The sequence below is a fragment of the Cynoglossus semilaevis genome, chromosome 12 (assembly GCF_000523025.1).
Source record: "Cynoglossus semilaevis isolate Cse_v1.0 chromosome 12, Cse_v1.0, whole genome shotgun sequence".
Lineage (NCBI taxonomy): Eukaryota > Metazoa > Chordata > Actinopteri > Pleuronectiformes > Cynoglossidae > Cynoglossus > Cynoglossus semilaevis.
In genome coordinates this window covers 16456381-16478383 of record NC_024318.1, presented here as the reverse complement: position 1 = coordinate 16478383, position 22003 = coordinate 16456381, and the positions used below count along the sequence as shown (strand labels likewise).

Here is a 22003-nt window from a genome sequence, read left to right as displayed (position 1 = left end):
ATACTGGCCAGGCTCCTGTATCTTGTGCCCACATAGCGGGGCGTTAAAAAGTATTTAAAAAAATAACAGCAATGCGACACCAGCAGCTTCGATATGAACGTCATTATTTATTCACTCTTCGCTGCTTCTCTTCTCCCCTTTTCGCTCTTTTTTTTTTTTTTTTTTTTTGGGACCCCCCTTTTTCCGCAACCCGGAAGAAAGAATGAACAATCAAGGAACCTGTGAACAAATCAATATTTTAAAGACAACACAGTACACTACGTCATTTGACAGCTATCAAACAAAAAAAATCTTCAAATAAAAGTTAACATAATTCACTCTTTGCATTACTGTTGCTCTTTTCCTTTCTGGAAGACGTAAGTAATGATCGTCAGCACAATGGACAGCGTTATCAAATAATAACATTTAGAAATAATATATTTCCAAACAAGTATTTATAACGAATTATAATATATTTTTTATTTACCCTTATACGTTACTCTGTATCCCTCACAACAAGGAGCTTAGATTGTTAACCATTTTATGACATGTAATCAGTTCTTATTCAATTTAACATATTTATTACATTTTCACAGCACTCACTGTTTTCTTTTGTAATACTTGGATTACAAATATAACCATGACATATGCAGGGGCTGTTGTGGTCAAAAGGGGTTCGATTTTTGGTATATACAGTATACAGACTTAGTATTATTACAGTCAGTCACAATACAGTCTTATTATATATATATTCAGACTTTCTGTATATATATTCAAGGATTAACTTCCTGAACGGCATGCCATAATATATACATAACTGTATATACTGTATATATATATAAAGATATGTATATACATTGATATAGATACAGTTATTCCACTTATTTTCTTAAGATATATTGTGTACTAACCTCCTTATAACTTTATTTTCCACCCAAATAATTAAATATTTAATAAATGAAATGTTTTTTTCTTAGAAGTCCACACAGCGGCCCTTTCTCTCCCAGTCTCCATAACGTGTGGGTTCTGGCCCCCGGGGCCCCCCTCTCTCTTTGGTTTCTGGGTTCACGTCATCAGGGAACACTGGGAGAAGAGCAAGACGAGAGCAGATTAGCTTTATCATTCGAAGCAGGAAGTTCTTGCTACAGCATGTTGTGATATTGAAACGTACAGCTGGATTAAAGGTGTATATATCCCTATAAAAATATACAGACAATATACATACAATATACATAGAAGACCGGATTCGGAACATCTAAACATTACCTGTGCAAAGTTTAAGACCGCTGAAGCGCCACAGAACAATGTTTTACTGAGGACCTAGCCTAAGCAAGGGCAAACTAAGGCCCGGGGGCCGGATTCGGCCCGTTCAGCTTTTTAATCTGGCCCGCCAAATGTTTCCAAATTATATAATTTATTTATATTATCAGTGCTTTAAATGTAATGATAATGAAGTATTATCATACCTTTTTCTCTGCAATACCTATGTTTCCCCAATAGATGGCGTAGAAAATGATAAAAGTATCTTAGCCTTTATACATGACTTCAACATGTCATTTATCTTAGTTCGCACGAACGCTCCATCTATCTGCTCCTGACCTCGTAAACAGTTTTCTTGTTTATCACTTGTTAGTTAATTGACACCTTCCATCTTCTGTTGTTTACCTGTTTGGTGAATATGGAAAGTGTTTTATGAGATTTTAGTGGAGATTTTCATTTTAGCATTGATTAGCATTGACGTCTATGTTTATATAAAAGACAGGACGTGACATCACTCTAATTCTGTTGGCTATTTCTGCTCTGGAACCAGAAACGTGGGGCTTAAGAGGTTGGTGTCAAATAAACACAGACCACCATTGTTTTGTTCTCACCCTCCAGGACATCATTCTTCTTCTCTGGGAGGTCCAAACGTCCCTGTGGAGTCTTAGCTTTCTGCGTCATCTCCTTGTCTGTCGCTGCTCCGCTAGCTGCTCTTGGACAACCTTGGGAGAATATTAATTGACAGTAAGACGTCGAGAGACTGGATAGTAACAGGTGGACAAAATGGACGTCTTAATTAACAAATACAGTAACAGGTACAAGGAACCACCCATGACACTTGCGTATTTTGTAACGATATGAAAAGGGTTTTCTTCTTTCTCATTATATATATAAAAAAAGTGAATCTGACGGTACTGTGATAAGTGTTCTACAATAATATGGAAGAGTTGATTCGTGTCAACGTATTTTCGTTCTGTATTCATATATGCCGGGTTTTTATTAAACAGCATGACTCATTTATATATTATTAACGAGACAAAAACATAATTTCAGGTGTAGGGCGTAAAATAAGTCAACTAGAACAGATTGAACATTTAGAGATGCCAGTGAACGGACTATCACAGCTTTGTCGGCTCTTTACCGTAAAACCTAGGTAAAGGTGCAATCGTTTTAATTCACTAAATGTTAACCTACTCTACCGTGACGCACATGCGTAAACTCTGATAGTTTTAAGAGGAAATTCGTCTCCAACGTCTCATTTCCCACTTTATTTTCACATTTACATCCGCTGTGTTCAACCTTTACAGTACCACACAGGCAGCGCAAGACTAATACAAACAGTTGAACTGACCTGTAAAGAGACGGTCCACTGCTGGAACCACGCTAACACCATTATATATTCTGTTTATTCCACCGAGGCACCTGAGCAATGACATTTCTGCAGCAACTGCCTCGTTCTCTGTTCAACTTTACCATGAACGTCATAATCACGCGACTCAAAAAAAAAGTTACGCAATGGCGTAATAACTATTTTGGACCAACAGAGGGAGACAAAGTACTATATAAAATAGTATATATTGTTTGTTTGTTTTTCAATTAAAAATAGACACGAACCTCCTACCGTTTTGCGTATTTGTTTCCAAATGTATTTTTCGTATGTGTTTTTGTATTTTCAGGGAAGGTGGCGCTACAATCCAAACTCCTGTTCATCAATATAAACCACAGATTTAAACTCCTGGAGACCGCTTACGTGGGTGGATAACACTACTTAATTGAGACCAATTTCGTTAACAGACTTTGTAGTAGCAGTCTTTTTTTTTTGTATTTCTTATCATGTGTATTAAATTCTCCAAACTTATAATGACCTTCTATTCTTTGAGGTTCATTTACAAAATATGCAACCGTCCCAGGTCGTAGATGCTATCTATTATGGAACCTAAAACTGTTTGCTATTAAGAATGGCTTAAGATCAAACTCCCCCGTAACACTGATGCAATATTTTAACATTGCTTAGCTTCCTTTCCACATAACCTGTACAGTGAGCCGCCTGCTATTGTCTACCACTTGCTCAATTTTTGATTGAGCCTAAGCAACCCACTAGCTAACCCCACCTCCATCTGCTTTGGATTAAACATTTCTTGACTTGTCCAAAAAAAAAAAACATTATTGTAGATTTTATTCAAGTATTTATTTCCTTTTTACAGTTCATGTACATATCAGCTGGTGTAAAAGTAACATTGAGTATAAAGATCCGCACCCTGCAGAGACTGCTACAGTGACGGTACTTGTTGCTGCCATTTAAGTATTTTACACTTTTATTTTACACATGTACTACACAGAAAGTTTAGTTAAGAACCTTGGATTCCCATTCATTCCACTATTCATCTGTAATTTCCTTAATTTATCATGGGCAGTGTAAACATATTAAATTAAATAATGATCACGATGACGAATAGGCCTCACTTCCTGTTCCTGTGCTCATTTTAAACCTTTAATGGTTTTCATTTTGTCTCCTTTGTCTTTAGTTGTCACAGCTGCTGCAAATACTAATGCCATGAACTCTTCAAGCGTGTTAACCCTTATCCACAAGAGCATTTGATATTTCACTAGAAGGAGGTAAGAAAAAAAAAAACATGAGCTTGAATCTTCACACACATCTTTTCTCTGTCTATGGCCGATCTTTTTGATTGAGGCTATAACAGCTGTAGTGAAAAAAACACATAGTTTTTATAGTTGTCCAGTTGGATCAAGATTTTTCCTTGTCTTTACATTGCAGTGACCTCGAATAGCTTTAGGCTACATCAGGAATTAGCTCTGAACCCGCTCTTGTTAGTAATAGTGATGATCAGGTCGATGGTTATTGTACGGCTGGAGGCTCAAAATCGTAATCATATTCGATTGACGGCACTAATTGTTGTCCTAATAGGTGTTTTTCAAATAAAAATTGGAATATTTAACTTTTAACATGGCAGTGAATAAACAAAGACCTATCATGAATAACAATAAGTTATATATACAGTTCTTGACGTAGGGCGAGATTTACATTTAGGTTTAGAGTAAATAAATAAATGCTGCTCAGTTGTCATGCAATTTGCTGTGGGTCTGTCTCCATATTTACATTACTAGAGAAATAAACTAGTTTACTATACAATGTTAGAAATATAATTTTATGCGCGGTATTACATCATGACTTGTGTCATTGTATATTTCTGCTCTGCACACACCTGTGCACAAATCCACACATACACACTGTCCCAACTGCGTTTCCCCCGCGTAGTACCAAAGTACTTTTAGTAGTAGTATTCGAGTAGAGAAATGGGGAAAAATATGTATGTTAAACAAAACACCTAAATCACAAAGAAAAGTGCATCTGCAAGCATGTGTCCTTGTCTCCTGACGTAGATTCGACCATGGAGTTACTCCAATCAGCCACAGGAGGTGCTGTGGTTAGTAGAGAATCTGCGTCTCTTTCAGTTCTTTCGCTGTGTTGAAGCTACTCGCAGGCGGATATGTTGCTGATCTTGGCAGTGTTCTCAGTCCACGGCTGCAGATTCTGTAGGGCGAACAGCGAACTGTTCTGGAGACACAGCGGGTCCTGGGTCAGTGGCTGGTTAAGAGCCTTCTGGAACGCTTCCTGCTGTAGCTGCATCACGATGCGGTTCGCGTGCTGCCGCTCGGCCTCCCTCTCCTCTGCCGTCTGTCGTCTGCGGAGGAAATGGAAATACACATCAGCATACAACAACCAGGGAATGTTAAAAATATCAGCATACAACAACCAGGGAATGTTAATTTAACGAAATTAAAAAAATACGCCAAGATCAAAGTTATTAATATTATTTTGCTTATCTTATCCTGTGTGTCGTTTCGCTGAATGCAATTTTTAAGGACGATTTACATTGATTTTTATAGTTCATTCCGTTTCATTGTAAAGATTAAATATGAACATAAACGGCATCGCTGTGGCCTATAAGTATTTCACAACTGACCAAATTAAATGTTTCCAACACGCAAATACATTATTAATCAAATGCAACTCTTTAAATAGATTTAATATTGGCGTGTTTCTACTTGTATTTGAGTAACACGGTATCAATTTATAATATTTTGGATATCTCAACTTAATAATTAATAAAATGAAATTAAGAATTAAATCCAATATAGTATTAAATATATTTGCCAACGTAATGACCGTCGGTAAGAGATGAGAACGGATTTTCAAAAATAATTATGGTGGTAAAGAAACGGAATTAATACGCAATAAAATACTAATACTAATAAATACAGTTTAATGCATAACTGCGAAAATAGCGGTGCGCTTCCCCTTAAACTCGAAGTGTCTTCATATGGAGCTCAGTGATGGAATGACGACTTGTCTAACGAGGAAAGGGGGGTTTAATTAAAAAAAAAAAAAGTCATTTCCCTCCATGTTTCTTCGTTTGCAAACTAACTTTAAATTACTGTTAAGTTACTTCAAAGTCAACACATTATAAGGACTTTTTTTTTGTAATTAAAATGCGGGGCCTCTTGTTCATATGTGGCTGATAATAATAATAATAATAATAATAATAATAATAATAACAATAATAATAATAAAAACAACAATAATAATAATAATTACCACATTATTATTAACACCATTAGTAGTAGTAGTATTAATAGTAAGTGTTGTTGTTGCTTTTGTTGTTGTAATCTTTTAATTTTATGTTACTGTCGTTGCAGTTGTTGTTGTTGTTTTTTTTTTTTATTAATAATTGTACCTCCATTTTGTGCGTCTGTTTTGGAACCAGGTTTTGACCTGAGCGTCCGTCATCTTCAGGGCTTTGGCCATGGCGGCTCTCTCTGCTGATGCCAGGTACTTCTGCCGGTGGAACAGTTTCTCCAGTTCACAGATTTGCAGGCGCGTGAAGGACGTCCTCGGCTTCTTCCTTCTCGGAGGCGTCCGGTTCTGATATGGGTGACCTACACGTCGTGTTATAGTGGTGGGTGAAATGGACACTGGACAGGAAGGGGAGGACAGGACAGTTGAGAGTATAACTGTGCAACGAAGAGAACGTTAGCGGAGGCTAATGAGTAGCTGAGCAGCAGCCACACGTCCTTATGTAGTTACAGAAGTGATATTTGCGCGGGAATGAAAATGATGAATTCAGATAATAATAATAATAATAATTTATTACCTATTACAGAGTATTGAATATACGTTTAATTACCTATTACTATTGAATATACGTTTATTAGTTGACAGTTCCGTCGGAATGAAGTGATACTTTAGCATTGGGTTCACAAATAAGGAGCTACGTCATATTCAGGCTCAGCAACATCGTGTTTTAGATGACTTATGACTAGTTTTCCTGCAATTACGACCTTATTCTCATATATTTTCGACTTATAGCTCCTTAAATTACGAGCTTATTGTCATAAATTAACCACTTATTTCTCCAAACGTTACGACTTTATTCTCATAATTTTACGACTTATGTCTCCTAACGTTACGACTTTATTTCAACAAGTTAACGACTTTATTTATCCTCATATTACGACTTTATTCTAATAAATTTACGGCCCTTTTTCTCATAACATTTCGACGTTATATTCCTTAATTTACGACTTTATACTCCTTACATTATGACTTTATTCTTCGTATTTATTACACCTTACATTTAGGTTTGGTAAATAAAAAAAAGTACAACCGATTAAGTTAGACGTTTGGTTGTTTTTTTTTTAACATTTGTACAACCGATTCAGTTAGACGTTTTTTTAAAAAAAAAAAATTTATATATATTTCTGTATGTCACCAGTGCCAAAAACGTTTTCAAACAATTTCGTTTATATATATATTTCTGTATGTCACCACTGCCAAAAACGTTTTCAAACAATTTCGTGTGGAAGGCGCGTGATTTTATCCTGGCTTCTCCTGTATCCTAACAATTTTTTTTTATCAAGTAATGGTTTTAAAACCACACTTATGCATTTCTTTCACTATAATTTAAAAAAAACCGAGTTTAAGCTATGATTACACGAATATAAATTGTTTCTAAAAAAATCAAGTTTAAGCAAAAATAGTCGTAGGTCATCCAAGTCATAAACAACAACAGGAAACAGTTAAAAATCTGAGGCAGACCTACATGTTTATTTCTCATAGTACATTTAAAGCTGACACTAAATTAAAAAAAATAATTTACTATTTGGCGCATCATATAATACAATATATTATAATATAATACAATATCGGGTCACCTGTAAACCTGTCTTTGGTGAACCGCCGGCTGCTCTCCATCCAAGGAAAGGTCAGCTCACTCAGGTTATTGACTCCCCCTCTGACCAGTGGTAAGGATGAGTTCGTGCCACTCAGCGGCCGGTGCGCGGGGACGCTGATAACTCCGGATGCGTTAACGTTAGTTCCGTTTATACCGACACCCACGTTTCTGTCTGCGCCCACGCAGTTACCGCCGACGTTGTTGCAATCGCCGTTGCCGCACGTAAAGCCGACACCCGTATTGCGGATGTACGGCGGGGGTCCGTAGCCCGGATCCGTCCTGGTGTCCAACATGCAGCTCTGCTCTACATTGCTGAGGATCTGATCAATGCCAAAGCTGATGGGCTCGACGTGCGCGTGCTGCTGCTGCTGCAGCTGCTGCTGCTGCAGCTGCGCTCCCAGAAACGCTATGTGATCCATGCTGCCACGGATTGTGACTAATTCCACCTCGTGAACTTGGGCTTCTTGCTGACTGTGAGCATGCGTGTACTGTGCACGTATATCTGTGAGCAGGGGGCAGGAGTGGCCGCCTCCAGACTCAGCTCGAGGCCAATGGAGTGACACATGGAGCGGGCCCCGCACCACACACTTGTACACATTTACTTTACTGCAACTTAATTCGTACCATTTTTCACAAAGAAATTAATACTGTGACCCCAACATGGATGTTTGATGGCCCTACTGGCGTCCATACCCCCAAATCGTGACCCCGGTACCCGGTAAGGTCACCCTTAAGAAGAAATGGTAATGAGAACCGTCATGTAATAATAATAATAATAATAATAATAATAATAATCACCATCCTTATAGTAATATATATGTTATTTTTTCACACCTACGTTAACGTGAGTTTATCATTAAATGTAATCTTTTACTGCCGTATAATTTTAATATTGATAATGTGGGATAAACGACCACATTCATTTGAATAATGATGATCCCGGGGATGATCAATGGCTCTGGGTTGTGAACATGCCAAATGAGTGAAACCACGTGGCCGTCCTGGATCATAAATAACTAACACATGCATATGTGCGGGCGCCGTTTCACCGCACAAACCCAACATCTGCAAAAATTAAATGACAAATGGTTTGATATGGTTCCAAAAGCCACTGGGATATAATTATACAGGCCTAAAACATACATTTTTAATACGGCTTCAGTGCTCCTCATTGGTCAAATGACCAAAAAATCACATTTTAATGCCGGAACTGTAGACACTGAGACCGTGAGGTTTATGTGGCCGCTTCACAGCGAGACCAATTGGCCCTAATGACCGCCGAGTGAGGAATTAATCACATGTGACAGACCTGCTCTGTACACAATTTAGGACGCGTTTCCTGAAATTACACACGCCGTGTTTTAGGATTTGTGTTTTATTAACCACGGAAATGTGGTGTTTACTCTTCGGATTTTCCTTTCAAATATATTCATTCATTCTGCTAATACATCTCAGGCCAAGACATCGGATTAACTGTTGGAGAAGTGGTTCTTCAGACCGAGTCATACAAGGTTTGCAGTAATTATTGGGTTACTGTGTTTACTCTTTCTCCCCCGTTTCTATCCACCTCAGATCAATTGAAATGTTAAAAAAAAAAATTCCTCAACTGTTTTCAATGGTGCCATTTTCATCAATTGAATCCCATTGAAGGATAGTGTTTAGTTTGGTAAGGGAATTCTTTTCTTTCTTGAAAATCCCAATGTGAAAAACCCAAGTTTTACATTACAGTCTAACACATTGTTTCCCAAAGACTGGGTCGCGACCCTCAGGTGGTTCGCAAGAGTTTTTTTTTTGGGGGGGGGAGGGGGGTCGTCTCGCATCGTGTTTCCCAGAAGTTTACGAATAATGTCTATTAACCAGTTTAACCTTAATGTTTGAGTTCAGTGGCAAAGGTGTAAAGCCAGGAGATTTTCCCGAGGGGTTATTGACGTCAGTCAGTCGAAATAGAATTCCCAGAGGATGTGAAGGAGTCGATGTTGCTGCTGCACCAGCTGTGGATGGTCAGTAAGGAAGTTACTGGAAATTCCTAAATTCCTAGAGGGTCTACATAATGATCTGTCCAAACAGTAGACAATAATAACGTTTTCATTCCCCTAAAACCAGTGCCTCTGCTCCAGAAAACTCTGAGAAATCACTGAGCCTTAATTTGAAAATCTGTCTCCGTAGTCGTGGGACAATTTGCTGTCTGAGCTGAACTTCTGTTCAACATGGGTCAGGACATGAGAGCATGGACTTTTGTTTAGACCGGGGACATCCAGAGTGGCGCCAGCGTCTGAGTGTTTACACCTGCGACGTCTTGAGAAGTGGCAGTGTCTGAGTGGGTACACCCCTGCAGTCCATGTTAGTGCGACCCTCACTGTGAAGCCCACCGACTGCTCGTGAGTGTGTGGACTTGTTGAAACTGTCGATGTATTTATCACAAACCCGATAAACCCGATACAACTGTGATCGCAGACACCTGATCTTGGCGTTTCTACAACTCTGATCGCAGACACCTGATCTTGGCGTTTATATCAAACGTCAGTACGATTTTCTTACATTTTTCCATGAGGTTTTTCTAGCTATGGACTGTTCCATTCAACCCTTAGAATACATAGCAATGTCCTTTTGTATAGTAAAAAATTTAGAAAAAAAAATATACTTTTATGGCACATCAACCATTGATAACATTAATATAGTAATTATTCAAAATTAAACGTTTCTCAAAAATGCACTACAATTGCACTAATTTGCCTTAAAATGCATAACAATAACCCTTTTTTAATGGTGATATGGTTCAGAAACGAAAAAAATATACTATAATAAATTATGTAAAAAAAAATTAAAAATTTTACTGTATTTTTACTGTTTTACTGTACAGTAAAATTCTGCTTGTTTACCTTAAAATAAATAGCAATTCAATTCAGAAGAATGATACATTTTTGGTATGTCAACCATTAATAACAATTTACTATGTGTACTATATTAGTAAGATTCCGAAAGTATATTTATTCTGGATTTTCAATATATATATAAAAAAAAATTTATTTTTGAAGACTTTTCAGAATCTTATTAGTATAGTGTGTTGCTGTGATCAATGGTTGTTATATAAAAAAATAAATATATAAAAAAATATATATATCAACCAATGAAATGCCACTGCTATATATTAGCAATATATAAGGGGTGCTTTTAATTTGAATACTTTTCCAGCGAATTATTTGTACCGTCGACAGCGTCCCGACCAACTGCAGCACTGTGTGGTACGATCCCTTGCGCGCAAGACCCTGCAGCGCGTCGTGACAGGATCATTGGTGCCCCTCTCCCCTCCCTCCCGCTTGAAATAAAGTTGTTACAGTACTGTTGTCCTATTCCATTACTTAAGTACTCTTTGTTATTACTATTCTGTACAAATTGTGGGACAAACTACGGCCCCGGGGGCCAGATGCGGCCCGTTTGACTTTTTAATCCGGCCCGCCAAACCTGTCCAAATGATGTTATTAATTTCTATTATCATTATACTTCTGCCTTTTCCCTCTAATGCCTGCATTTCTCCAATAGATGATAAAGCATTTTAGTCTTTGTGACTTGTACTGACCCGGCCCGCCGTCAAAATTTAGAACACATTGTGGTCCGCCTGGCATATGGCATATCTGACAATAATGTTGTCTTGACCTTTGGCTTTTGATCAATCGTAGACATCCAGAAAAAAATGTAATTTTTTTCTGAATTTCAAACATAAAAAAAAGGACGTAGGTATGAATTTTAAGGCAAATGAGTGCTTTTTTTTATGTATTTTTGAGAGACTTTTTTTGAAGATTTTTTGAGGCAATTGTTAAAATAATATATGTATATATACAGTATATATGTATAGAAATATATATATACATACATATACTGTATATACATCCACACACATGTATTCTGTATATATATACTGTATATATATATATGGAGATATATATATACATATACTGTATATATGCATATATATGTATATATATACAGTACATATATACATATATATAGTAATAAAAGCAATGACTGGACCATTTTAGGAAGGATGGCTGCTGTCCGATCCTGAGGTCCTTACCTTTAACATCAATATATTGCTCAGTATATTTCCTGTCAGAGAGTTAAGTGTGCGTTTCCTGCTGTCTGTGGTGAACTGGAGGGGACTGGTTGGTTTTCTTGTTACTGTGGACAGCTGGGAGACTGCTGAAGTCTGTCTTCTCTGTGGACATAAAAAAAAAACAATTTTAAAAATAATTCGAGATAGAAGGTAGATAGAGAGAGGTAGAGAGAGGGAGGGAGAGAGAGAGAGAGCATCTTCATCATATCTTTGTGCCTTCATTTCAGAGATGAAATAGCACGGTTCTCACTGTGGTGGACAGATCTGTGTCCAAATGTTTCATTTCCAAAAAAAACTGTTTCCAAAAATGAAAAACAATGATTTATTGTAAGCTGATAACATCCTAAACCAATCAATAACAATTGTGCCGCCGCGTGGGATGTTCCTGCAACTCTGAAAGTTGCGTCACATAAACTTTACTTCAGAGTCAGACATGAGCGACAAATCAGTTTTATTGGAGTGAACCCACGTCAGCCTGCCCCCGCTGCGTGAACTCGGACATTTCCACCTCGCATATATATATATATATCTGACTTTGACAGGTCTGAATGGCATTCCCTGAAGCCCTTTTTAAACAAATGCAGGAAGCCAGAGGGAAATATTACACCAGGAGACATGGCAGCTGTATGCAGCTTTAGTCACAGGTCAATCAAACACAACAGTTGCAAAATGTTAGGTTGGTTGTTTTTTTGTTTTTTTTTCTTCATTATGTTGTTTATCTTTATTTGGTGTTAGGGTTAGAGTTCACTGTATATTTACAGAAGTAGTTCTGGGTCCAGTTGTGTTAGTTGCTCATACTCAAAACAAGGGTCCTCAACCCCCGGACCAGGGACCGGAGCTGGTCCGTAGGTCACTTGGTACTGGGACAGAGTGAAAAAAAATGTACTTCAGTTTTACTAACTTATTTTGTCCATAAAGAATCCAGTCATATCCCATTTACTTTATTTAATTCAAAGATAATCTGTCAATGTTTCAGAACAACAGGTCATTCAGACTCTGATACTAACAGAATAAAGTCTAGAAGATGTTTTATTTTGAAAATGTAATGATCCTTCAAGGATGGCTCGGTATTCAGGGTCCGCAGTAACGACTGATTCTTGGCAATAATGGGCGGTAATGAGTTATAATAACGGCGTTGCTAATAATCGAATGTTAATAATTTGGAATACAGCCAGGAGACACTTTGACTACAATTTTTTACCCTGTATTTTATTTACATTTATGCGACTGAAGGAGTATAAACACATAAAAAAATAATTATATTTTATATAGTGGGATATGGAGAAATATAAGTTAACAGAAGAACGGACTGTGCAGAAAATAGGTTTTAATGTTAAATAATTGTCTTCAAGTCATGTTGAATTTAATTTAATTAAACTAATAAATCAATGTTTGTATAGAAACTGTTTCATTTGATTTTTTTTTTAAGAATAAAACTATGCTGAGAGGTCAATTGCTTTAGGTCGTTTCATATCATTGAAATGTTGAAACTAAGTAAAAATCAATGTTCTAGTTGTTCTTCCCAAATATCACTTTAATCATAGAGAGCAACATTTAGGTTGTTCTTCCCAAATATTTGTTCACTTTAATCATAGAGAGCAACATTTAGTCTTTTTTTTTTTTTTTTTTATAAAAACCGTGTTTCACACACCTTTCGAGGTATTTATGGCCTTCCATATCCACAGGAAGAACAGTGCACAGAGAAGGGAAGTAACATTACTGTAGTACTAATTGCAGTGCTGATCTGGACAAACGCAGTTCAATTATGTCCCCCCCCCCGTGCGTGTAACAACATTTGTAAATAAAGCATCTATATAATAAAAAGCATCTATATAATAAAAAGGACTTTATGGCTGCTTTCCCTCCGTCTTCCTTTCTCTGCCTCTCTCTGTAAGTGTGATTGAATTATTACCTCTCGGAGTCTGTAACTAAAAGAAGCAGCGTGACATAACTCAATAACTCAAACACTGCCAAATGTAAAATAAAGCAGACCTCCTTCTGGCTTAGTGTCCCATTAATCTCCATCCTTCCCACTCCTCAGCCCCCCCCCACCATAAACACATTCATAAAAACACACACACAACAAGAGCTGCCCGCGCGCCTGTGCGTTCGTACGTTCGTACGTACGTGGAGACCACACATTTATTAGAGTTGTACTTTCAACAACCTTTAATTGACCAAACTTTTCTCCGGCGTGCCAACATCCAACATCAAATCAGTGTCAATTACGAGGGCTCCATGCCGACCAGGCCTCTAGTTGCTGTGACAACCCGGATGATTGATCACCAAAAAACAATTATTCTCTAAACTGATCAGGCAAATTACCATGGCGACCGCCAGGGCCATCTGAGTCCCATGCTGCAAAATTACATCCACAGCTCTCTCTCCCGCTCTGATTCTCACACACACACACCCCCGCTCGCCCCCGCTCGCTCCCCCCGTCCCATAACCACAGACAGAGAAAGAAAATCTAGTCAAACCTCGAGGGATCCTAAGCACCAGGTGACGGGAACATCGGGTGGACATGAAGACTTATTAATGTACTAAAGACTTAATGAATCTCCACCCAGAAGAGGGTGACGGGGGGGGGGGGGTTTTGGGGGGGGGGGGGGGGGGGGGGGGGGGGGGGGCGGGGGTGGGTGTGTGGGGGGGGGGGGGGGGTCGCGCGCTGTTGTCTTTATTAGTTTACACCAAAATAATGGGGATAATCATTTAAGTGATGGAGATGGATTACACTCTTAAGGCAGGAAGACCACCTCGAGCCAGACACACACACACCACACACACACACACACACAGAGAGAGAGAGAGAGAGAGAGAGAGAGAGAGAGCTCCGCGGTGAGAGACGCACGAAACATCTGTGGTGCACGTATGTATATTTGGGTTCATGCAGTTTAGAGCACGTTGTTGCTGATTTACAGGCTGTAAATCCATTCTTTAGATTATATACTGTAATATTACATGATCAGAAGTTTGTAAAAAAAAAAAAAAAAAAAAAAAAAAAAGTGATTTTTGAAAGTGACATCACTCTACCCAGATGACATCACAGGCCTGAGGCTTCAACGCACTGTCACGGGTTGGCCTTTATTTTTCCTCCGAATATACTTGAGCGATGGGTTTTACCTGAACAAATACGTTCACGTGGAAAGTACTTGTTGTTGCTGTGTGCAAATCCGACCTCTGTTCTTTATGTATTTATTTATTTTACAATCGACAGCTCTCTCTCTTTTTTTTTTTTAACTTATTATATAATATTTATAATTGACCTCAACTGACAACAGAACCATATTATTATTACGACCAGGGGACACCGTTACACAGTTCAAAAAACAAACATTTGCTAATTGTTACCCTAACTGCATAATACTCCAGAGATGAAATACATTGTAATTAATTTACTCGGGTGAACATTCGAACTAATTCTCCAGGAGATCGTTGTTGTGACAACCGACAGTGGTTAATTCACGCTCATTTTTGAAGCATTGCTGTTCCGAAACGGTTCAATTTAATCGGTGCTTACGTGTGCTGCTAAACCAGGGGTGTCAAACATAAGGCCCGCGGGCCAAAATTGACCCGCCAGGAGGTTCAATCCGGCCCACTTGATACAGTTTGAAAGTAGAAAAATTATGTTTTGTTAAATTATATTTCATTAAATATGAAGATTTTCTAATACAATTGTGTTTCTTTGCATATAAAAAAAAGGGGGGAAAACATGGACTTGTTGTTATTGATAGGTAATTATGGTATGATTGTACTGGTCCGACCCACTTTTTTTTATTTAATTTATTTAATAAGCCCCCTGTATGTTGCCCCTGAACCAAGTTTGAACCGAGTTTGACACCCCTGCACTAAACCATTCCCAAATATACAGTATATATACATATATATATATATATATATACATGTATATATATATATACATATATATATATACATATACAAACGGCATGCTATCATTGGTTATGACACAGAGGACATATTGAAACACATTGAACAGGTTCCATCACATCCCTAAATACTTCACTTACCTCGAAGAAATACAGACGTACTTGTGGTTCCCAGAGCAGAACACGAGGCAGAGTTTTCAGCTGCCAGACTCTTCAACTTTGGAACCAGCTCTCAGTTTTGGGACACTAGACTTAAGACTGCAGGAGAAACTAACACGGTACCGTGAACATCTCTCTTCCTCACCCTGAAAACACACACATTTATTATTATTTCTTATTTCCATTCTCATATCTTTGTACTTACGTGAGGGGTTTTCACATCCCACCTGCCCCCAAGCCCCAACAAAAATCCTGACAAATTAAGCTTCAAATGTATTGAACTAACACCAAGTGTCATCTTTACAAATACATCAAAATCAACAGCACAAAATCACACAAAGTTCAAAAAGAGAAAATAAAAGTGAAGGTAAAAACATCACTAATATGCAGTGTTTTGTGCATTTTTAACACTTTCAACATTCATCAAGTGGACCGTGTTGACCCACCCGAGCGGGCTGGTTTTGGCCCGCGGTCGTATGTTTGACACCCCTGTCTTAAAGTATGTCGGCCCTGTGGAGATGCTATCGGTCCTATAGCTTTACATGACTTGATGCTCTGACCAATCAGGAGCAGATTGCACGGTTTTAACACTATCACCTGTGACCATACTGTATGTCCTGTCTCCTCGTCCTCTGCTGCCCCCTGTCTCCCCTTGTCATTAGTTTCACCACACCTGCCTCCTATGTTGTTCCCTTCTCTTTGCACCAACTTGTATCCCTCTCAGCTGCCCCCCCTGTGTTTTTCTGCCAGCCCTGGCCTGCATTTACTCTCATCACTCACCCTTGTTCTCCTGCGCACATCTGTGTTTCTCCCTGCGGCTGTTTTAATTACTTGTGTTGTTTAAATTCAGTTGTATTCCCATGGTCCTCTTTTACGTGTGCTCCTTGTTTTTTTTTTTTTTTTATATCCAGTCATTTCTGATTTAGTTTTGTTTTTCTAGTTTGGGATTACCTTCGCTTTTTGGATTTTTTGTTACCAAGTTTGGATTGTTTTTGTTTTTGAATTTTTGATTGAAAAAACAGGACTGAATGGTTAAAAAAAAAAAAAAAACATTCTTTCTGATGAGCTACAGCAATTCAGTTCGCTTACTAAGCCCTATTCTGCATACAATACAGCAGTGATAATCAACTGGTGGCCCGCAGGTTGTGAAATTGTCCAATCAGGGCCACAACTGGATTCCGAAAGAAACATTAAAAATAAAAAAAATAATAAAAATAATATTTACCTGGCTGCCTGTTCAGAAATATTCTGGCCCTCCGACAAATATGGCTGCTGACTCCTGAAATACAGTATACACACACACACAAACACACAACTTTTCTATACTACACATCCCTGAACAATCACAACAAAACCCGGGAAACGAAATTATATTACAAACTGCACAGAGCAACATAAAACCCAAAAGCAACGGCTCCTGCGGCTATCGCAAGAAAGGATTGGGAATAAAAAGAATTAAAAAAAACTTCAAACTTCAAAATAAATTTTAAAAAAATTATTAAATTTAAATTATTATTAAAACGATAATTTATTATTATTTGCACGATTCCCGTCACTCCAAACACAAAAAGCAACTCGACAGGGCAGTAAAAACAAAAACGACGACTGCCATCTAGTGACCTGTTTTGCAACAACAGTGACCAGTGCGCAAGATGTGCCTTCACACAGAGGGAATATAAGGGATTAATAAATTTGAGTTTGTTATTTAGAACAGCTGCCAAATGTTGAACTGCTGAAAGGGAAATACAGCAATCGGGGGATTCGTGGCTTCTTCGTGGTTTTAATACTAATAAATATAAATGGATTAATATTAAATTTCCCCAAATTACTCTAAAATCAGAGGGGACATTCACAGGGTTCAATGAGGATGAGTATATAATTAAGTGTCACATAATATTAAACTGAATATGTAGCAACCAATGTTTTTTTTTTTTACGAGACGCAGATTCATACTGCTTTTGGCCGCTAGATGGCACCAAAGGTGAAGTTGACACGATTCGGATATAGCATTGGAGCAGACGGGGTGTGATGGGTGAGACATAACCAACCTGTTATGATGGCGTACAGACATGATGGTGTCCTAGTCGTAGGTGACGGTAGATGAAGATGCTGAGATGACCAGGATGGACAGGATGAGAAATGAGCAGATCACATGGACAGCAGTTTGGAGATAAATAAATAAATAAATAAATAAAAGGTTTGGACATTTTTAGAGGAGTGATAATAGCTAATAGTCAAAAAAAAAGGATCTCCTGTGCTGACAGCTGAAAGGAAAAATTTCAAAAGACATTTTATTTGGAAAAATAAACAGATTCTCACCCAAATACAGACACTTTTAATTTAGTTTACTTTACCTTGAAGGCTGCTCTGTTACAACATTGTCTTCCATGACTCCACCCCTGGCCGTGTAGGCATTCAGTTTACAAACATTTTAAAAAATTATGACAATAACTTTGGCACAAAGTTTAAAGAAATGTGTAGAACATTTTGAAAGTACGGGCAACTGAGGGAGGACTTTTTACCTGAACAGTGGATTCTGTCTTTTGAAGCTCATTAGTGTCTCTGTTTTGGTATATAAAAGGAAAAGTCTTTAGATTTTACCGGTATGACAGTACAGTATCCGTCTGCATCACTTGATGCAGACGGTGTTTTCTCTGAAGTCCAATGAGTGCAGCGCTGTGGCCAGGGCTGCATAAAGATGAGTGCTGCTGAATCGTAAGCTGTAAACTGGACTGCTGGCTGAATTGGTGTTGAGCTGGAAAAACTGCAAACAAGGACAAATAAAAAGTAAGATTCATATTAGAGTATACTGTATGTCACACCATGTCTTAGGTATTTATACAGGAGACCTGAACTACCGTATGTACTCATGCACTTTTTTTACAGCAAGGTCTACAGAAAACATTAGTAGCGTTCCCAACAAAGTAAATTAAATAGAGTAAATGTTCAAACAAACAGGATTAAAAAAATTAATTTTTCCTTTGAGCTGCAATGTAAAATATCTCACCCTGATAAAATTGCTGTCAGAAATGGCTGTTTTAGAGTAAGTTAGCATAAGTTAGCATCACACTAACTTATATACTATTATAAACGTTCTATTAGCCATTTATTATTGACAGCATGCCTGCATGTCTGATTTAAATACAGGGCAAAGAGAGGGTTTAAAATAGCGGTATCCAACCCTTTTTGTACCAAAGACTGGTCTTCCGTCATCAGCCATTACTGTGGACAGGTAATACTGCGCCATCACGAAATTTTCAAAATAAAACATCTTTTAGACTTTATTCTGTTAGTATCAGTGTCTGAATGACCTGTTTTTTGATTGACCTGAAACATTGACATACTATCTTTGAATGGAAAAAAAGTAAAGGGATATGACTGGACATTGTAATCCTGCTCACACTGCTGGCCCACGTAGCCCGGTAAACAATCGCACCTGCAGGGAGACAGACGGCAGGAAAGTCAGAGTCAGCATCATGATTGTTTAACCGAGAGGAGAAAGAGTTTTAGGACTTTTTACGGCACAGGTGCAGTCAAGTAACACTTGTTTCCTGTAATGGCTCTGAGGAAAGAGAATGCATTATAGGCTTTATAGACCTGGTTTAAAGTCAGATGTAAACACTTAAATATTGTCCTGTTACTGCAATTTGTATTTAGTTAATATCTATGTTTTTTATTAATTGAATTATTTTTAAATTAATTTAAAAAAAATACATATGGCCACATTCTTGTTTCTTTCTATTGAATTACCCATTCAAAATAGAAATGTATTAAAATTATTCTGTGGCTGTTCAACGGAATATTATTATTAACAACAATAATAATAATAATAATAATAACTAAGGAACAGTCCTATAGGTTGGAAAATTGTAAAAAAAATGTAATGTAAAATTCCTTGGTGCAGGCTGGAGAGCATCACCTAAATTGAAAAAAATTAATCTATTTTTCTTTAAGTAACCATTTAGCCTGAACCGTAACACATGTAAATTAGTACAAAACAGCTTTCCCAAAATGTATAACAATAAGTATGACACATACAATGCAAATATAGATTAACACACAAATCAAACAGAAATAAAAGAGTAAAAAATGTAAAACCTGTCAGAGTAGTGCATTTTATATAGCTTTGCTAACAAAACCATACAAACATCCTGGATAACCCTATGAGCCTTGACAGAATAGTACTTTTACCCATTATTATTTTTCCTAATTTTGTCATAATTAAATTATAAATCACAGACAACTTATTCTTGTATTTTTACTTTGTTATTTTTTATGTTCCTGAAATAATGAAGATTAAAAATAATAATAATAAAAAAAAACACTTACCGAGGACTGACTCTGAGGTCCCATAACCGAATATAGGTGTCATAGCCACAGGTAAAGAGCTGATATGGAGACTCAAACACTATGTCCAAGACCCCAGCCCCATGACGATATTCAGAGCCAAGGCTGTAAAGACAAGATAATCTGCGTGGGGGAGGAGAGAGGATAAAAAAAACCAAACATAAAAATTAAATCATAAGCATAACACGTATACTTGTTATTTACTCAGTCAAAGTCAAAGTCGCTTTGGATAAAAGCGTCTGGTAAATGTATTGTAATGTAATTGTAATGTAAAGTAAGAAACCTTCTCACCTAATTTAGAACAAACGTGAACATTTAGAGAGACTACCTAAAGTATCTGCAAGGTCTGAATTTCTTTTTAATTACGGGTGACAAACGACTGCATTTACCGGTACTGGTAAATACCGGAACCGGAAATAAAGTGTTTGGACAGTATCGGCTTTTCGGACATCGGCAAAAAGTTAATATTGGGCATTCCTATTCAACTGTAAAGAGGTCAAAGCAGGCAAAAAATGAGGGAAAATATAAAGTAAATACAATTGTAAAGAGGTCAAAGCAGGCAAAAATGAGGGAAAATATAAAGTAAATCATTACCAAATATGTATTTTCTAGTTTTTTTTTTACTTAGTTTGCTCTCTATTATAAAGAAAGCGCCACAATATAACCACGCATCTTTAAAGTCAACTCTATTCTTTGTCTTGTTGACTCAGTTTGTAAAAGAAACTGTAGTGCCATCTTGTGGCCTCAAGGTAGAAGAGCAAGAGAAATACTGTACATTTGCTACTACTCCAAATTTGTGACATGGTGATTGGAGAGTTACAGGCAGTGGTCAGTGAAGTCTGGTTCATACTGGTGTTACAATATACGGTATGCATCCCGAAATTGGGTAAAAAACAAATGTGGGTTTCTTTGACAGCACCGGACTTTAAACTAGGGGTGTCCAACATATGGCCCATGGCCCAAAACGGTCCAGTCTGGCCCGTTGATGAATTTTAAAAATAAAAAAATATTCGCACTTCATGTTCAGGATATTTTTTGGTAAAATTATATTGAAAACAAAGAGGAAAAACATGGACTTATTGTAATTTATAATTCAATTCAATTATAATGACGTAAACAACTCGTACAATACAATCCAATCATTAGACTTGTATAAACAAACTCTCAATGATCTGGAGAGCATATAAAGGTTAACGCGGCATGACCTCCGTATGCGACCTCCATGTTGTTCCATCCGATTTGGAACACGGCTCAGTGCGGCTTACATCTCGCCTCCCGATAATTAAAACTTGACCTTAGCAGGGCAGATTATTCCAAAATAACTGTCTCTTTGTTGCCATTCAGTACCATGACTGTGTGAGACTCTAGCACGTTTGATACCTACCCTGTAGCAACCATTTAAAGGAGTCCACTCGCCCTGGTGACAGAGTATAGCCTGTGCTTTGACTCGAGCCCCCCTGCCTCCACTTGTAGAATTGGGCTCATAATCCCCTAGCTTCACTTCAGGGGGGTTTCTTATTGGACTGGAGGTTTCCCATTGGGGTGCCTTTTCCTGTAAGACCTCTCCCACAGCCAGAATCTCATGACCAATCCTGAACCAATAGGGAGTCCACGATGAGGCAGAGTTTCAGGCTGCAGGAGGTCGCGACCCCTCGCCAATAAAACTAAGACCTTAGCAAATGGCGCACAAAAAGAAATTCCTCAAAGCAAAAGATGCACGCCTGTGTAGTTATAACTAAATAATGAGGTCTCCATCACAGAGACACTATCACTCAACAAGACGAGTGAGACGACAATGTTCTTTATCAGTTTGAATATTCTCACAAAAAAAAGAAAAAAAGAAAAAGAAGCAAACATAAACAGAATTCAGATCAGTGGTTCCCAACCACTGTGCCGTGGCACAATAGTGTGCCGTGAGAGATCATTAGGTGTGTCGCGGACACATTTTCCAATGTCACTCAATTGGTCGAAAAACTATTATTTATTTATTTATTGCAAATATTTTT

The 22003-nt window shown here is 37.7% G+C and overlaps 3 protein-coding genes across 4 annotated transcripts in view; all 3 read right to left on the bottom strand.

Annotated features, from left to right (window-relative positions):
• Nucleotides 1-320: 320 nt before the first annotated feature.
• Nucleotides 321-2745, bottom strand: sdhaf4 (succinate dehydrogenase complex assembly factor 4). The gene is made up of 3 exons (XM_008322518.3): nt 2591-2745; nt 1851-1961; nt 321-1062 (listed from the first exon to the last, which is right to left on the bottom strand). Exons 1-3 carry the CDS (start codon nt 2673-2675, stop codon nt 953-955), a joined length of 306 nt encoding a protein of 101 aa, XP_008320740.1. The 5' UTR covers nt 2676-2745; the 3' UTR covers nt 321-952.
• A 655-nt stretch (nt 2746-3400) lies between these two features.
• Nucleotides 3401-9235, bottom strand: tlx1 (T cell leukemia homeobox 1). 2 transcript variants are annotated; one of them, XM_025060997.1, is made up of 3 exons: nt 7474-9235; nt 5997-6198; nt 3401-4943 (listed from the first exon to the last, which is right to left on the bottom strand). In XM_025060997.1, the coding sequence occupies exons 1-3, from the start codon at nt 7910-7912 to the stop codon at nt 4733-4735; spliced, it is 852 nt and encodes a 283-aa protein (XP_024916765.1). In that variant the 5' UTR covers nt 7913-9235; the 3' UTR covers nt 3401-4732. The 2 variants fall into 2 exon arrangements, with proteins under 2 accessions (XP_024916765.1, XP_008320751.1); XM_008322529.3 differs by having other exon boundaries at nt 5997-6234; nt 7474-9233.
• An 8682-nt stretch (nt 9236-17917) lies between these two features.
• The window catches only part of fbxw4 (F-box and WD repeat domain containing 4), a 16174-nt gene continuing 12088 nt past the window's right edge, over nt 17918-22003 (bottom strand). The window contains exons 7-8 of the mRNA XM_017037060.2: nt 19977-20120; nt 17918-18421 (exon numbers count right to left, since the gene is read on the bottom strand). Coding sequence (XP_016892549.1) covers nt 18280-18421; nt 19977-20120 — 286 coding nt within the window. The 3' untranslated portion in view covers nt 17918-18279. The remainder of the gene's footprint in view (nt 18422-19976; nt 20121-22003) is intronic.

Excerpts from the sequence above, each read along its gene's own strand:
- tlx1 (XM_008322529.3), bottom strand. The coding sequence starts at position 7,912 with ATGGATCACATAGCGTTTCTGGGAGCGCAGCTGCAGCAGCAGCAGCTG. Across the intron at positions 6,235-7,473 it reads CACCAAAGACAGGTTTACAG|TGTCCATTTCACCCACCACT; the intron begins GTGACCCGATAT and ends CTTCCTGTCCAG. Across the intron at positions 4,944-5,996 it reads AACAGACGCACAAAATGGAG|ACGACAGACGGCAGAGGAGA; the intron begins GTACAATTATTA and ends TTTCCTCCGCAG.
- sdhaf4 (XM_008322518.3), bottom strand. The coding sequence starts at position 2,675 with ATGTCATTGCTCAGGTGCCTCGGTGGAATAAACAGAATATATAATGGT. Across the intron at positions 1,962-2,590 it reads AGTGGACCGTCTCTTTACAG|GTTGTCCAAGAGCAGCTAGC; the intron begins GTCAGTTCAACT and ends TATTCTCCCAAG. Across the intron at positions 1,063-1,850 it reads GAAGAATGATGTCCTGGAGG|TGTTCCCTGATGACGTGAAC; the intron begins GTGAGAACAAAA and ends CTCTTCTCCCAG.